General features: G+C 38.7%; 2 protein-coding genes across 11 annotated transcripts in view; one reads left to right on the top strand and one right to left on the bottom strand.

The window, feature by feature from the left end:
- The first annotated feature begins 866 nt into the window (after window positions 1-866).
- pdss1 (prenyl (decaprenyl) diphosphate synthase, subunit 1) lies at window positions 867-6,356 on the top strand. The gene is made up of 11 exons (XM_055020899.1): window positions 867-1,041; window positions 1,726-1,790; window positions 1,876-2,008; window positions 2,228-2,358; window positions 2,575-2,716; window positions 3,200-3,311; window positions 3,397-3,506; window positions 4,376-4,456; window positions 4,525-4,638; window positions 4,730-4,810; window positions 5,729-6,356. Exons 1-11 carry the CDS (start codon window positions 886-888, stop codon window positions 5,867-5,869), a joined length of 1,266 nt encoding a protein of 421 aa, XP_054876874.1. The 5' UTR covers window positions 867-885; the 3' UTR covers window positions 5,870-6,356.
- A 1,757-nt stretch (window positions 6,357-8,113) lies between these two features.
- Window positions 8,114-16,771, bottom strand: part of abi1a (abl-interactor 1a) — a 42,370-nt gene continuing 33,712 nt past the window's right edge. For 2 of the 10 annotated variants that reach the window (XM_055020895.1, XM_055020887.1), the window contains 6 exons: window positions 16,105-16,196; window positions 14,705-14,848; window positions 12,027-12,275; window positions 10,747-10,833; window positions 9,679-9,861; window positions 8,114-8,925 (listed from right to left, as the gene is read on the bottom strand). In XM_055020895.1, coding sequence (XP_054876870.1) covers window positions 8,750-8,925; window positions 9,679-9,861; window positions 10,747-10,833; window positions 12,027-12,275; window positions 14,705-14,848; window positions 16,105-16,196 — 931 coding nt within the window. In that variant the 3' untranslated portion in view covers window positions 8,114-8,749. The remainder of the gene's footprint in view (window positions 8,926-9,678; window positions 9,862-10,746; window positions 10,834-12,026; window positions 12,276-14,704; window positions 14,849-16,104; window positions 16,197-16,771) is intronic. The other 8 variants (XM_055020898.1, XM_055020890.1, XM_055020891.1 and 5 more) reach the window with 6 other exon arrangements.

The raw sequence follows: 16,771 nt of genomic DNA, 5'->3' as shown, positions 1-16,771 counted from the left end.
TGTTTTCTACAAATATCCAACGATTTTGTTAGGTTTGAAATTTAAATTTTCTAATTTTTTATTGAACAAACCATATAGAAAAAGACACCAAAATGTTATTGAAAGTGTTGATACAAGGCATATGCCATACTTTTCAGATTTGTGGCTTACAGATATAGAAAATCCTGTACCATCCAACATTTTTCTTCCACTTTACAATAATACACTGAGGTTAATTACATATAAATCCAATAAAAGCCAACTGAAGATAAAGAATGTGAACAGAGAAAAGTATAACATTTTTGTATTTTTATTTTCTGTTATTCATTGGTTTATTTGACTCTAATTTCTAGGAGGATGGAAGGCGGAGGGGGTAATTTACTATTGTAATATTTGCATTTTCATCCCAAAAGGAAATTAAATATTGCAATAATTTATATTATTCAAGTATCTTCAAAGCATGCAATTATTCAATTAAAACTATTGAAATCTGCATTTGTTATTGTATCCAAGTTTGTGAAAAAACTTAATTAAAAATAATTGTTTCTAAACGTTATTGAGAAACAATGCTTGGAAGAGCCAAAGGATGAATGAACACTGATGCTAACTTTAGCGGCTAGCCGCACAGCAACTAGTTGGATCCCAAACACTGGTATATTTCCTGGAAGTACTGCCGTAAAAACACGTTTTACTGCGTTCATTTATTTACCTAAAATAGTCATCATACTTAAGTTTTTCTGAGAACAACTAATATTTTATAGATACTACTTTATCTTTAGTACGATAACTCACTATATCCCCACTCTTATTTTGAAAGGGAGCGCTACCGACGCCCCGCTCGCTGTGTTCCGTTTCCGCCGTATCTTATAACCGGTTCCCCCCTCCTACACACGCTGGGAAAGCAACATGGCGGGGTCCTGGTGGATGTGCTGCCGGAGGTTGAATGGGGGCTGTACGATCTCCGGTTTAACCGAAACGCTACGGTGTTTTAGCGGGCAGTCCGCGTACTCCTCAGCATCCCCTCCGGCTAGGTCGTCCTGGAGCTCCACACCGAGGACGGAGGTGAGTTTGAACCTGACAGGAAGTGCTATGGAACCCGGGAAGGTCATTGAGGCAGCCCGGACCTCCTTCAGCGGTGGTTCCGATCCTCAAGTTACCGCTGTTTCCTTAAGGATTTTATCACATTTTGTTTGCTAAAATAATCTGTTTAATTTCTGATTCATTCAAGAAGTGAATCTGTGTTTTATTTATACTCATTACACATCCAGAGTTATATATTCCAAGTGTTAATTTGCATTGTTGTGACTCATGTTTAATAAAATCCCAGGAAATGTCGTTATGATAATTTAAATACAAAAATAAAAAATTCTACCACATTTTCTTTCTTCACGTAACTTTCAAACATCTACTGTTTAATTTTTTATAATATAAACCCCAACAAATTAGAATAAAACCTTAAATTTTATTTCAGTAATTTAGTTTAAAAAATATTTAGATCTTATAGAGCCGTTACACAGTTATATTTTAAGAAGATCTTTTCTGTCAGTATTTACCAAAATTTTAATTAAGATTTCTCATAAGATTAGATTACCAGGCACCAATTTAAAAAAAATTTAATCGAGTTATCCTTCCACTAAACTTTCCATTAATATTCTGAGATTCAACAGACATCACAGAGTTTAAGATGCAACTGTTATTTATAATTGCCATATAAATCATGTTTCTACTATGTTTGTTGTCTTTCAGATGAGGCCACTGTTTCCTGCACAAATCCACTCCAAAGCTCTTAACCTGAATCCCTCTTTACTCAGGTGAGTTGTGCCGCTGAAAGCATCGCTTCTTCTTCTTCTTTGTTTTGTTTACGTTTGTGAAGTAGGTGCGTTTTTCTCTTCACAGACGCCGCTCTAGTTCGCTGTATCGAACATTACAGTCTTGCGGCTGCAGGACGTCGCACAGCGACGCAAAACTGAGGGACCCTTTTACTTTAGCGCAGAAAGACTTGACGAGTTTATATGACGACATTAAAAAGGTGAGCAGATGAGTGTAGCATCTACTTTAGAGAAAATAATGGAATAATAAATAGTGATGAGATACTTCCTATTCTTTCTGTCCATGATGAGTTTTTGAAGATACTTGAATGATTTATGACATTTAGTTTGTTTTGGGGACAAATAAAGTATTTTGTGTTTATTTTTCAGAGTCTTATTGTATCTAATGGAACCGTAACGTTTCTTGTTGTGTCTCACAGGAACTGTTCATGGCTAAAACGGAGCTAAAGTCCCTCTGCAATTACTATTTTGACTGTCGGGGCAAAGCGATCCGACCGATCATCGTCATCCTGATGGCGCGGGCCATGAACATCCACAGCAACAGAGCCGGGTAACGATACACAGACACGCAATCCTGCATTAAAAGCATTTTTTAAATCTCGATGTCTTTAAATATTATTTCCTGAGCTTTGTTTTGCTGTGCAGCTTAAAAACGTCCATTGAAGCTTAGTGGGAAGTCTCGGGTTGTACTTTACCTTGTAATAAATCAATTTATGAAGCATAAAAGTGTGATTTTATTTTATTTTCTCTCCTCTGCTTCCTGCAGGGATCTGCTCCCGGGTCAAAGGACGATAGCGATGATTTCTGAAATGATTCACACCGCCAGCCTGGTCCACGACGACGTGATTGACGGATCCGACGAGCGAAGAGGGAAGAAGTCGATCAACGACGTGTGGGGGGAAAGAAAGGTTTGATTTCCTGCAAAATCAGGAAACTTGACTTTTATTTCTTGCTCCCTTTCCTCCTTTACTCCCTCACTTGTTTCCTTTCTTCTTTCTTGTTGCCTTCCTTTTATTACTTTCTCCCTTTCTTCCTTTATCTCCTTTCATTCCTTGTTTACATCCTCTAATTTTTTTATTCTTCCTCTCTTTTCTTTCCTATCTCCCTTTATTTGCTTCCATCCTTCAGTCCCTTCATTTTTTCCTTTTTTGTTCACTTCTGTCCTTTCCTGGCTTGTTTCTTTATTTTCTCCCTTCTTCTTACCTTCCTTCCATTAAATGGTCCTGTTCTTTCTTTACTTCTTTCTTCTGTTTCCTTCCTCCATTTATTCTTTTCTTTCTCCCATCATTTTCTTCTTCCTTCCTCGTTTGTTTCTTTCTTTTCTCCTTTTCTTTGCATCCTTACTTGCTTTCAGGAATGAAGACCTGAACTCAGCTTTTTGTCCCTTCCAGGCCATCTTAGCCGGAGATTTCATCCTCTCGGCGGCCACCATGGCGCTGGCTCGCATCGGGAACAGCGCCGTGGTGAAGGTCGTCTCCCAGGTCATCGAGGATCTGGTGCGAGGTACGTCCAAAATGCTCCACATCTTCGTCGTTTTGATGGTTTCGGCTCACTTCCTGTTTTGTTTGTTTGCTTGTTTTCCTTCCAGGCGAGTTTATGCAGCTCGGCTCCAAGGAGAATGAGGACGAGCGATTCAAACACTACCTGGAGAAAACCTACAAGAAGACGGCGAGTCTGATGGCACACAGCTGTAAAGCAGTATGTACGTTCAATAAATCAATCGATGAATCAAGTTTATTTGTACAGCACGTTGCAGCAACAAGACAGTTCAAAGAGCATGAAAACTAGTAGCCAATATTATGTATCATCATCAATTCACATCAAAAATGTTGGTCAGTATTCCAGTCATTAAGAATCAGCAGGAACTTTACACAGGTGGGTTTGATTTGTCCAGACTTTAGAGGTCTGGAAGGTTGATACAACAACAGCAGATCTTCAGTATATTGTGATGCTAAACCGTTCAGTGAGTTATAAATGAACAGCATTTTAAAGTCTAAAAACAGAAACAAACCATCATTCTCCTACCACTTCCTGTTGTTATATTCTGCGTTTCCACAAGTACTAACATCCGGATGTGGATCTCGCAACTCATGTGATGCGAAAAAAGTGCTGAAACCTTTTATTGAAATTGGTGTGTTTCTATAGAGTTGATTTAATTTCGCAATTCCAATTTGTGCGACTTTATGGTTTAAAGAAACACAGTGATCAATGCGACTGAAGATAAACACATGGATGAGTTTCTGCTATGTTAATTTTTTAGCGATAGAAATGTTCTTCAGGCGATAGAAGGCCAACTTTTTAGCCATCTTTATGTGGCTCTGAAGGTTCAGACTCAGATTTCGGACCGGATTGATTGCACTCTGCACTCATTCTAGAAATTTCCTCTTCAGGTCCAAAGAAAATAACTTCAGTTTTGTTTCTGTTCACCACTGATTTGTTCAGAGTGACATCTTAATGTAGATCTGAGCATCATCTGCGTAGCTATGACATCTAATCTCGTTTCCTGTTGTAACCTGATCATATTGATTCAGAGTCTGAGGGAAATCTGTTTTTCTGTTCATCTCAAGGTTTCCATTCTGGTGAACTCTGACCCGGAAGCTCATGAAATAGCGTACCAGTACGGGAAGAATGTCGGCATCGCCTTTCAGGTAATCGACAGTCCATGTTTTAAGGGTTAAACTTGAAAAAGTCGGGTTCTGATGTGTGGTTTTCGCAGCTGGTGGACGATGTGTTGGACTTCACGTCGGGCGCCGAGCAGCTGGGGAAACCAGCAGCCGCCGACCTGAAACTGGGTCTGGCAACCGGGCCGGTTCTGTTCGCATGTCAGCAGGTGAGGTAGCAGAAAGCAGTTTCCATTTAAAGAGCAGCCAGCGAATCAGAATGGACATTCTTTAATTAAAAAAAAACAAAATTGTTTCTAGTTTCCAGAGCTTCACGCCATGATCATGCGACGCTTCAGCTCCAAAGGAGACGTAGATCAGGCCTGGCAGTTCGTCCTCCAGGTAGGACGGCGAAAAGTTTGGAAAGTATTTAAAGAAATCACTGAAGTTCACCTTAAAGAAATAAACTTCCTTTACTAAGCCCTTCATTAAAAGTAGTTTTCCAACCAATTCCACCCTGATTTTTGGTGATTTACAGCTGATTTAATACAGATCGTTTTATTTTTTTACAATTTTGATTGTTTCATATGTTGATACTTTGATGACTCATCACAAGATAAATGGATAGATTAATTTTTTACTGCTATATTTTCACTTAATTCCCACCACAAATGACCTTAAAAGTATCATTTGCATTTTAGTTCTGTTTTTCTTAAGTTGGACTCTGTACTTTCACAAAAATATATATTTTACATCAATTTACATCCCACAAAATGAAAAACCTATGCATCTTCTTTTTACAAAATCATCTTAATATTTTAATCCTAAAAAAAATTTCAAAAAGTTTTTTTTTTTAATTACAACACATTTTCTGAAGTAAATATTTGCACTTTTCTGACCTGTAGAAGAAAAACAAAAGTAAAAGTTTTAGGCTGAATAAGGATGCAAATAAATTAGTTATAATTAATTAGATTAAAATAAATTCCAATCAATCAACTAAAGTCCGCTTCGTCTTTTTGTGTTGTAATTTGACTGCCACCCAGCAGGGGGCACTGGTAATCCTCAAACAGAGCCGTTAATTCGAAAACAAAGATGGCTGCTGGGCATATTGGAACGAAATGGTCCAGTCTGGTGGGGGATGGAAAACGCACTTTATGCGGGTCTGGTTTAAATTTTAACAACAAGGTCCTTTAGTTTCACCTTAAAGCAACATCAACTTCTCGTTCAGAAATTGCTGCAATCAATTAAACGTCAATAATGATGAATAAACGTCATTTATCGTTAACTTACAGCAATTATGAGGTTTCTTTCCTGTTCCAGAGTGACGGCGTGCAGCAGACTACTTACTTGGCGCAGCGATACTGCGAGGAAGCCATCCGACACATCAGCCGGCTTCGGCCGTCTCCGGAGAGGGACGCCCTGATCCGGCTCACGGAGATCGTCCTCAGCCGGGAAAAGTGACGCTGCCGCGGGGCGTCCATCTCTCTTTTCAGGCAGCTAAATGCAGAACAAACTTGCCCTGCTGCCATGTGGGACAGAAACATTGAGGAAGGTTGGATTGGAGCGATTTGTTGTAAAAAAATATATATATATTAAATTAAAAGTCGCTTTATCTGTGGTGGAGAGGGCAAGTTACGATTTATGGAGGTGATTTCAGAGGAAAACTGCACCTCAGACTTAAACCTTCGTCTTGTACTGTAACCAACAGCCTCAAAACGGGGAAGCGGGCCGTTTGAGCCGCGGAGGATGTTGGGGGGAAAAAGTCTGTAATTCCAAAACGTGATGAAATCGCCGTCATTGTCTGTCTGGATGTGACGTCTTCGGATCCGTCCAAACCTCAAAGGCCAAACTGTGTGTGCGTTTTACACTGAACTTTTCTTAAGTGTCCTGTAACAACAAAAGGCCTTACCACAACGACAGTGTCTCAATAAACCAACTGCTTACGTTTCGGGTTCGTTTTTTATTTCGTCTGATTGAAAAAAAAAAAAACTCCCTCTTAATGCTGAAGTTCTAACGTTTATATTTACAGCTTCTGCTTTCTCCTCCCACCCCCAAATAATCACACAGAAACAAACTTGTATGTAATAATCGTTTATTATAAAAGACTGTACATTAATTTCTCAATCAACATATATCTACAAATGAGCAGATTCAGTACTTGGACTCATAAATTTGGAAAATAAAAAGAAGGCTGCGACAATCCGAAAGCCGACAAGATGATTCCTGAGTGACGCCTGATGGGTTTTATTGAGCGGAGACCTGCGGTCGTTGCTGGAGCTATTAGTAGTTCGGCCTGGATTATTGAGTCTGAATTGTCTCACTGCAGTGTCGGATGGGGCCGCCGCTGATCAGCCTGAATCCAGCTGCAACGGGAGGCTGATTCGAGATGGAGGACAGTTTGACTGCTACATTTTATTCCAAAACGGGAAAGAAGCCGGTATCCTGTGAGAAAATATGCAGCTTTGAAGCAAATGCAGAAAGAAACATAAGAAGCATTTTATCTCCACTCGGATCTTATTTAAGAAGAATTAGGGCTTCAACTAACAATCGTTTTAGTACTTGAATATTCTGACAATTAATCGGGATAAAATAATTAGCACATTCTGCAGGCTTTTCATTTAGCCACTTAATCCTTTTTAAAAATATATAAACTAAGAAATTCATTGAGATGCCAGTGAATAACTTAATATTGCCAAAATATTAGCATTCCTTTAATGAATGCTTGATCAGTTGTAGCACATTTTTCATCTACAATTTAAAATATACTTTTATTAACTCAGCCCTTTCTGCTTTGACTCATTAATAATATGTTGGCTAATCTGTTTACAAATATTTTGATTAACCAATTAACTGGATTTTTGCCATAATTTGAACCCAGCGAAGCTAAAATGATGCCATGTGAGTTCTGGAGAATAGATTTTATTCCTAAATGCAAAATGCTTTTATTTTTATAGTTTTGGCTCTCAGCAAATGATCTTGAATTATGTATTCCAGTTCACAATTAATCAATTACTAAATTAATTGATTTAAATTAAGTCATGATTAATCATTTCTATTGCAAAAAACTAATTTCACAAAATCTTAATGAAAAATATTAGGAGTTGCATTTTTTATTTGGCATAATTATACTTTGAAGTGTTTGTGCTGTTAAATTAAAATGAAAGCAAAAAAGGTCATTAAAAGATGAATAGTTCCATAAGTTTTTAATTTTAAGATTCATTTGCAGAATTTATTTTTGATTTCACTTTGATTTAAGTGCATCACCATCAATAGTTTGTACGGTTCTTGTCTTCTTTAATAGTGGACAAGGGCCACACAGAATAATTCAAAGGGCTGCAAACGGCCCCCCGGCCACACTTTGGACACCCCAAATCAAAAGTAGGTGTAAAAAAAGCTAAATTAGTTTGCTGTTTTTGTCCTAAAGTTTCCAGCAAATACCATAAAGCAGAGATACTTTAATACTTTTAAAAGACGACAAATCTCTGGCTCACAGTGTTGCACATGATCTAAAAAGTATATGTAAAATAAACTGCTTGGGTTTGAATTTTCAATTGTTAAATGACGAATAGTGAGGTTTTTGCTACTGAAATGACAATAATTACACATAAAAATGGACTTTAGCCCAATCAGCTACTAGTTTGAGTGAAAACTTGATGCTTCAGTCTCATATCGAATGAGCTTAACGTCTTCATAAAAAGATTCAAATTCATAAAAACAAAAACTCAATTTCTTTATTTTAAGATTAAGTACAAAAAAAAGGAAAAATCCCATGGAAAAGTTTGTAAATTGGCTTCAGAGTAAAAACTTCAGTGATTTCGACAATCAAATTAAAAAAAGAAACATTTACAACATAATTGAAGCGAAGTGGCAAAAAACTTAAAAGATTACATCAGATTTTCATGCTTTGATTCTTTAAAATATCATTTACAGTGTTTTGAAATCAAGCCGTCTTGTTTGTTTTCCTGTCTGGGCTCAAAGGAACAGCAACCAACTCTGACGTTTTCACAGATTTCTGTGAAAAAACAAGCCCATGTTCTGAACCGAAACTTTGCCTGAAGGTGCTTTCCTTTCCTTTGCTCATCTTAAAAGTCTTTAATTAGATCATCTTTGTTCAGGAGAAATGTAGAAATGCCACCCACCAATCCCCATCACACCATCTAAATAGATATCACTTATATTATTTGCATTCAGTAAGAGAGAAAACATTCTGTCATTCTTTTAAAAAAAAATAATAAAATCAGGATCATATGGTTATTTCTATGCATCTGCTGCTGCAGCTATCAGTCTGTCACCGGGTTAGGATATGACTGAATAAATAGGACTCGTTACTGCCAGGTGGCTTCACTCGGCGTAGTGCATGATGCTTTCCACGTAATTGCCAGGGAACAGGCCGGTGACGCCGTTGCAGACGCCCTCGAACCAGCCGTCGTCGTTCTTCTTCACCACGTAGATGATGGCGCCCTCCATGAACGTCAGCTCGTCCTCTTTGTCCTGGGTGTAGTCGTAGATGGCCACCACTGCAGGTTAATTAAAAAATAAAAATAAAAATAAAACAGAGGGAAGTCGGTCAGTTATGCTAGCTTGACTATGACAACCTCCACATGTAGATGTGCTGCAGAATTCAGTGTTTCAGTTCGATTGAAAATAATAAATTAAAAAAAGTCACAACAAACCGACTCAAACAGATCATCAGTAGAGCAAATGTTTAAACTAGCTAATCAACCACCAGAGTGTAGCTTAGCTAATAGCAGCAGTAGCTAACATGCTACATCAATCACTTAGTAATTGTTGCAAAATGACAAAACTGCACAGGACTGAATTCTGTTCTTTGTGTGGGAAATGTTTGCGTGTTTTTTGAATCCCGTTACATTAGTGGTGGTATCAGTTGCTAGAAAAAGCAGAGAGCGAGAAAAAAAGGCTAATATTTATGTAGCTGTCAGGGGTTAAATATGCTCTCTATGAAAATGACATAACCTGATACATGGAGTAACAGAGAGATGAATGAATGAATGAATGGAAGCTGGACTGATGGACTTTCATTTAATGAAAGAATTAAAAGAAGAATGAATGGCTGCAAGGACAAAATGGTAGGATGACTGGATGAACGAATGCTTGGATGGACAAGCATGAATGATGCATGAATGGATGAAACTCGTCCATTTCTAGACCTAGAAAACCTTTAAATGAAATTACAAACTCAAATCCCAATCATACAAATCTCTGACGCTAAGCTGCAGATCAGATGTCAACAGAGGAATCCTGAAGCCAACCTTTCTCTATGTAGTTCTTGGGGGCCCACTGCGGGTCTCCGTCGGCGTACGGGTCGTCAAACTTCAGGACGGTGGCTTCTTCGTCCTCGTAATCCACTGGAGGAGGCGGTGGCGGCGGGGAGTCGTCAAACATGGGGAGGTCATCCGGCGGCGGGGGCGGTGGTGGAGTTGGGGTGTCTGCTACTGTTGGACAGTCAGAAGTTAGCAATGAAAACCTGATTTATAGTCATAAAACAGGATGAGGAGGGCAGCAGAGGAGGGCAGCAGAGGGATCATGCAGAATCATTCAGGAATGCACCAACATGCAGAGGGAGAGGTGTTCATATCCGGTGAGCAGGCTCCAAGACATTAATACAAGCCACTTAATATTCTGAGAACATTTCTCCTGGAAATGTTCTCAGACATGCACATATGTTGTTTTATTTACTTCTGAAACATTCCAAAGAATCCAGGCTATGCTTCAACTAAATTGTGTTTACCATTTTCTTTTAATCGACTTAAGATTAATGTTTTACTAAATTAAAATGACTTCCAATATTTTAGACCTTTTAGTGAAGTTTTAGCCGTTGGTGTAGAATCAAAGATGGTGGCGGCGACCATCAGAACGGTTACAGAGAAACAGTCTAAAAAGTGCATTTGGTTCCATTTTAAAATACAAACACTCGAGCTCATTAACTTCCACATTAATGGCTCTTCTGAACCAAAAATTACTACAAAGTTGAGGATGGGAAATTTCAAACATGATGGCTGATTTTTAAAGCTGTCGTGAGTTTGAACAAACAAAATTTTAACATTCATTTAAGAGAAAAAATAAATCTACGTTTTAAACTTGTAGAGGGTGACAGGTCATCCTTAGCTGCCATACATCTTTATTATTCAAAACTACAGAAACGCTAGAAAAGCGATGCATGCATCTAACAACTGTGTTTTTAAAAAGAGGACAGAACTTTCCAAGTCTGCTGCAAAGACACAATGATGATGAGGCATCAGAGTCATATAAAATGCACTTTGCATGCGGAAAAAAGCTGAAATAAGTAGGAAGTAACCGAGAGTAGCCTCTTCACTTACTGCTCTCCTGCATCCTGGCCACAAAGCCAGTGAGAGGTATCTGTGGAGTCAGCTGGGGCATGGGGGGAGGAGGAGGAGCGACAGACACTGAAAGCCAGCAGAGAGAGGACAGGAAGGTGAAGAGAGGCGAAAAACAGAGACAGGAGCCCGTCAGTCATCGAGTTCAACACGCTACTCAGAAAACACACCAGAAAAGCGGCGCTAAAAGAGTTCACATTTTCTCTTCTGATTTATTTATTTGTTTTGTTTTAATCTCTGGATCACATTCAGCAACAGTTGAAAAGTTCAGACTGTGATGAGATTTCAGGGATCACTGGGGTCGGTGGATAAACTGCGGATTATGTTAGAATTTGGTCAGATTGTTTAAAAACAAAAGGTGACTGTTACTATTCACCACAAGGGAGCGCCGTTTCTCCACATTTACCCTAAAGCAAAAGTCTGGCTGGACAATATATGTTGACATAAAGGGCGACAGCAAGAAAACACATTTAAATACCGGAGGAAAAAAATCGGGAGATCAGTGTTAGGTTTAATAATTCAGTAAAAACTAAATGCAAACTATAATTTTAATTCTGTTTCACTTCATATTAATGACTAGAATCCATGATCCCAAAAGTGAATCTATCATTTATACCATATCTGATATTACATTATAAGTGACTTTACACTATGCAAATAAACAAATAATTCCTTTTGTAGATAACATTTTCCCCAAAATAGCTTTGTTTAAAGTACTTATATCAACTCAGTCCAGGCCTTTCGGTTAAACCTAATGTCAACATAGTGTAGGGCTGATCTGTTTATGTTTTTATTAATAATTATGGAGCAAAAGGTGCTTTATAGATTTGAAATACAGAATTTGAACCAAGTGAAGCTATAATAGTTATTTTCCCATCTTAAATGCAAAATGTATATATTTTTGTAAAGTTGTAGCTTAATTACTGTTCTGATTTGCCTTTTAAATCAACATATTTCAGTTAATGATAATTAAATTAGTTGATTTAATTAATCAATTAATCATGATTAATCACAATTAATCATTTCAGCCCCATTTATTATGAAAAATACTGATTGGAGGTAAAGTTGAAAGGATTTCCAATATGTTTAAATGAAAACCAAGCAAGAAAATATGAGAAGAGTAGTGCTCTTTCTTTAAATTTGTGGATATTAGAGGTTACTTTTCTTTAGTAGGTGACTGTGTGTTTCGAAAGATCGTGACCTCTCATGCTTCTGTGTCAGCTCAGGGTTTAGGGTTAAAGATGGAGACAGAAGGGCCTTACTTGAGTTTTGACCGTAGCCAGGAGTGCCTCCGTTAATATGAGGCTGCTGCTGCAGTTGCTGCTGCTGTAGCTGAAGCTGCTGCTGCTGCAGGGAGAACTGCGACGTGACCGAAGGTGCCCGGCGGTAGGTGCCCGTGGCCGAAACCATAGAGACAGAGGAGTTGGAGGGGTTGTGCCGCGAAATCTGCCGCGAGATGGTTCCAAACTGGGACACTGGAGCGGGGCCCAGTCCGGGCCCGGAGGCCACCACTAGACACACCCAGAAAATGGGAGAAAGGACAGGAAGGAACCAAGGAGGAGGAAGAGGAAATTAGGAAGAGGAAGGAAAAAAAACAGAGAAAAATAATCAACACCCAAAGGTTATGGAGAGCTTTTAATAACCGATTAGAGCCCCGCGTTTGATTAAAACACCCAGACAGAACAGGAAGATGAGGGGAGCAATTAGGGCTGGACAATATGGCTGAAGTATCACAATATAAGCATTTCATATCAGTCAATAATTATTGATTAGGTTCTTGTTATAAATATCTGAAATGCAGTCAAATTCGTGACTCCATTTCCTGTTTTATCCAGTTTTCACTCCGCACCATTCGTTTAATGCTGAGCAGTTATGAGGCCGGAACCTTGAACTGCTGCTGCGCAACAAGTTACCTAGCAACAAGTTACCTAGCAACAAGCGGTTGCTAGGTAACCAAAGAACAAGTGAGTTGCTTGGTAACCAAAGAGTGAGAGAGCTACTGTTCTGTTTGCTCATCTGTGCTGAAGAAATACTTCCGGATTATTCTTAGAATGCTGTGTTGGAAGAAATTGTGTAGCTAGCGTCAATGTGCCCTCTGGTGGACTCACGGAAAAATAAAACTTTATTTTTATAATCTTTTATGAAATTATCGGAGTGTTCAAGACTATGTACCAAACACTAATTTAATGCTCTGGACTGCAGTACAGGGGCACATACTTTTACTTTTTATTTCTTGTGAATCTCTTTACATCTTATATTATTCTTACAATTAAAATGACATACAAAAAGAAAAAAAGAAATAAAAAATACCCTCTTTGAAAGCACTTATTAGCATATGGGTAAATTAGCATATTGTGCAGGGAGAGGTTGAGAAGCTGTAGCATTCCCTCTGCCTACATCTCCCAGAATGCTGTGCGGTTCTAGTTTCGAGTTTAGTGAATATTCTACATATTGAATACTATATCAAATGCATCATCTGTTTATACTGATCGTGTGTTTATTGTCCAGCCTTATGAACAATATAAATAAACAATATTACATATGCAAAAGTAAAGAAACTGATCATTAAATGGGTCTTGGAAGCAGAGATGAAGTGAGAAATAAGCAGAGGAGCAGCACAAAAGATCGAACCAGTCATAAAAATAACTTTGCATTCCAGTCTGGGTGTGTTTGGTAGAGCAAAAAGCATCTCAAACATTTCCTGTTTCATACTTCTACACAATATTCCATCTCTCAGGAGAACAAACTCTCAAACTGGAAATGGGCGGGACCAGAGGAAGTTAATCTTCGGAGGAACACAAACAAACGTCTCCGCGCTGTCAGCAGCGGAGGTAATTACAGCTGGAAGAGAGCGACGATATTCAGAAGAGAAAACCTGCAAGTGATCATCTCGCCGCAGAATTCAGATTTTGTTTGGTTTATGTATCAGACAAAGAGCTGCAACAAAATCCCACATTCAAACCCAACCGCACTCAGATCTGGAGTCAATATTCCTGTGACATCACTGTGAGCTAGTTAGCTCCAGTTAGGGTTAAGAGGTCTACTGGTTCCCTTCATGCTGGCATGACGCTGCCACCACCGTGCCTCGCTGTGGAGATGTTTGCTGAACTTTATTTTCACACCACATTGCTTTGATTTGTGACATAAAACCCCAACATTGAACCCCGTTGAATTTATGTTTTGCAAAGCACTGTGAATTTAAAATCACCGTCACCACAGGAGAGACGCTTCATGTGAAAAGTGAATGCGATTCTTAAAGGAGGCAAGAATGAATGGTTAGTTAAAATCACAATACTTCCAGTTCCAAACTAAACTCAACCTTTTGTTGTTTAGTCAGCGATTCCTTTTAAAAGAAACTGAATTTATTCTCACATCAGTGCGACTATTTTCGTGAGACTATTCTCGTATAAGTATGACTATTAATATTAGTAGCAGTTCTCATATCATTGCAGTTTTATTCTTGTAATATTTCGACTTTATTTTTGCATTAGTTGATTCTCGTAATTCTTTTTTATTTATGCCATGTGGGATGTTTGCTGCACTTTACCTTCTTCCTTGAACTTCACCATTAAACGTCACCACATTGCATTGTTACATGCATTTGTCTATTTGACCTATAAAATATATTCATTTGTCACTCCTTTATTTGTCAAATAAAATTAAATTTTTGCAACTTTTGGAAAGCATGACAGAAACCATAAAGGGATGAAAATCCCCGTCACCACAGGAGAGATGCTTCATATGAAAAGTGAATGTGATTCTTAAAGGAGACAAGTATGAATATGATTGGCTGATATCACCAACCTTCCCTGCACCAAATTAAAGTTTTTATTTAATTACAGACGATTTGCTTTGCTTGCAGGAAAAACAGCCAGAAGACAGGCGCAGCCTTGATCCACCACCAACGACGGAGGAAGTTCTGGAGCCGATTTAGTCTCACCTATGGCTCCATAAGGAGGAGGAGGAGGTGAAGGAGGAGGCGGGGCCATCCCACCCATGGGAGGAGGAGGTGGAGGAACGCCAGGGGGAGGAGGAGGAGGAGGAGGAGGCGGCGGGGCTCCCGGAGGAGCCGGCACGAACGGGACTGAAAGAGGGATTAGCGTTACTGGAAGTGGGAACGGAGAGAGAGAGAGAGGAACCTCTGCACCTCCCGTTACGTAACATCAGATCCGCTGGGAAGCCTTCAGAGGCTGACGGATCGTTTCCACGGCAACCGGCTCGCGGTGTAGAGCGCGGCGTGAATTCAGAAGCTGCAGCACAAGCCTGAAAAAAATACTGCCTCATCTGCAGAAGACCAGCCTTCGTCAAGGTCATGGTGTAAATATACTGCAGGTTGATCTCCATAATAAATCGATTTCCATAAAAATCACTGAAAACTCACTAAGATAGAAAACATTTGAAAAATTCTCTGATAATTTTGATAATAAGTTATAGATAACAAAAAAGATGCTCAGAATATCTGAAATTGCATCCAACCATTGAAAGAACAAAATCCAGGGAAATTTTAAATATTATTAAAATAATCCAATCTATTAATGGAAAACTTCGAGGACCACAGAGTCAGAACTGTTTTCACTGCAAAAACAAAATGTTACCAAGTATATTCTTAATGCCTTTTTACAGTTCAAATAAAACAAAATTAGTTTATAAGTAACTTTTCAGAAAGATACAAGAGCTTGTTGTAAGTCAATATTTCCTTAATATTTATTGGAAGGGCTAGTTTTACTGGCAGATTATTATGTGTACTAAGATTATTTTTTGTTTTTGCAGTGTTCTCTGGTTCAGTAGCAACGTAACCGACATATTCTTGTTTGTTACGTTTAGTTCTCAAATGGGATTAGCTTGCGGACATCTCTGTTCGTCCAGCTTTCTCTACCACAGTTTTTTTTCCCTCCACTAAACTTTCCTGAAGGAACAGCTTCTTTAGAAATATGCCGGTTTCATTTCCTGCCCACAGCACCAAAAAGTAACACCAAGCCGGACTAAGGCAGTACTGTCAAAAAGAAAGTTGAGCGGCACCAGAACCAACATCTGAACAACATCTTAGCTAAATAGGCCTCTCACAGCTTGGCCTATTTACCTAGTGGGACAAGGAAGCAGCTGCACCGAGAAAACAATGGTCTTAATAATCCCCAACAAGCTTTGTGCTGAATAAAGTCCTAAATAACGTTTTTATAGGCTAAAAATCAACATTATGCATTTAAAAACCACCAAAGTGGATAAAAACACTGAATGCTGATGAATCGAGGGTGTTTGTTTATTCCTTTCAGGTTACTCTGTAGTGGGGAGAGAGAGAGAGAGAGAGAGAGACGGTGACCTGAGGGGTCAGGTGTTGCTCACCTGGTCCAGAGTTGGGAATGGAGGGCGTTGGCACAGCGATGGGAATGCTGCTGCCACTGTTCTCCCTGCTGCCGCTTCCCCCGCTGCTTCCACTGAAAAACATTAAAATCCAAGTTAATTCCACTGTTTATTCAGGAAGTTTTGCACAAGTAGAGAATAACAAAAATGTTAAATAATGTTGCAATAAGCAATCAGTTGATTGTGTCAAATTAAAATGAGTGATCAATTTTCTTTAGACTTCATAATCCATTTTATTTGTCGTTTTTAGTCGTGTTTTACTTAAAATATTTAAAATCTCTTCCGGTTCCACATTTGAATTTTCTTTACAAAATTAAGGTTTATTGGCCTTTGAAAAGGGAGAACTTCTATGGTGTCATAAATATATTACTTAAAAATTGTCTCAGAAAAACAATATAATTTATCGCAATAATCACTGGGACAATTTATCATCAGGCTACATTTACTAATTTAACTTTAAGTAATAAATGCCCTAAAAACATTCACAAACAGGATATTTCTTGCATTTAGAACAGAAGTTTGGCATCTTTATTGTTGTAGTACGGGATTGCAGCAGGGTTAGATGTACAGTAAGCGCTGGCCTTGATAAAATATAGGACATCTGATTGGAGAATGTGTGTCAGCTCTGTTACAGGCTGCCTTTCACCTC

The sequence above is a fragment of the Poeciliopsis prolifica genome, unplaced genomic scaffold (assembly GCF_027474105.1).
Source record: "Poeciliopsis prolifica strain line A6 unplaced genomic scaffold, Auburn_PproV2 SCAFFOLD072, whole genome shotgun sequence".
Lineage (NCBI taxonomy): Eukaryota > Metazoa > Chordata > Actinopteri > Cyprinodontiformes > Poeciliidae > Poeciliopsis > Poeciliopsis prolifica.
The sequence above is the reverse complement of the archived record's forward strand: the minus strand, read 5'-3'. Positions and strand labels throughout refer to the sequence as shown.

Bases quoted from the DNA above. Each gene is read 5' to 3' on its own strand.
- pdss1 (XM_055020899.1), top strand. From the start codon at position 886: ATGGCGGGGTCCTGGTGGATGTGCTGCCGGAGGTTGAATGGGGGCTGT. The intron at 2,359-2,574 runs GTAACGATACAC...TGCTTCCTGCAG, and splicing joins ATCCACAGCAACAGAGCCGG to GGATCTGCTCCCGGGTCAAA. The intron at 3,312-3,396 runs GTACGTCCAAAA...TTTTCCTTCCAG, and splicing joins CATCGAGGATCTGGTGCGAG to GCGAGTTTATGCAGCTCGGC.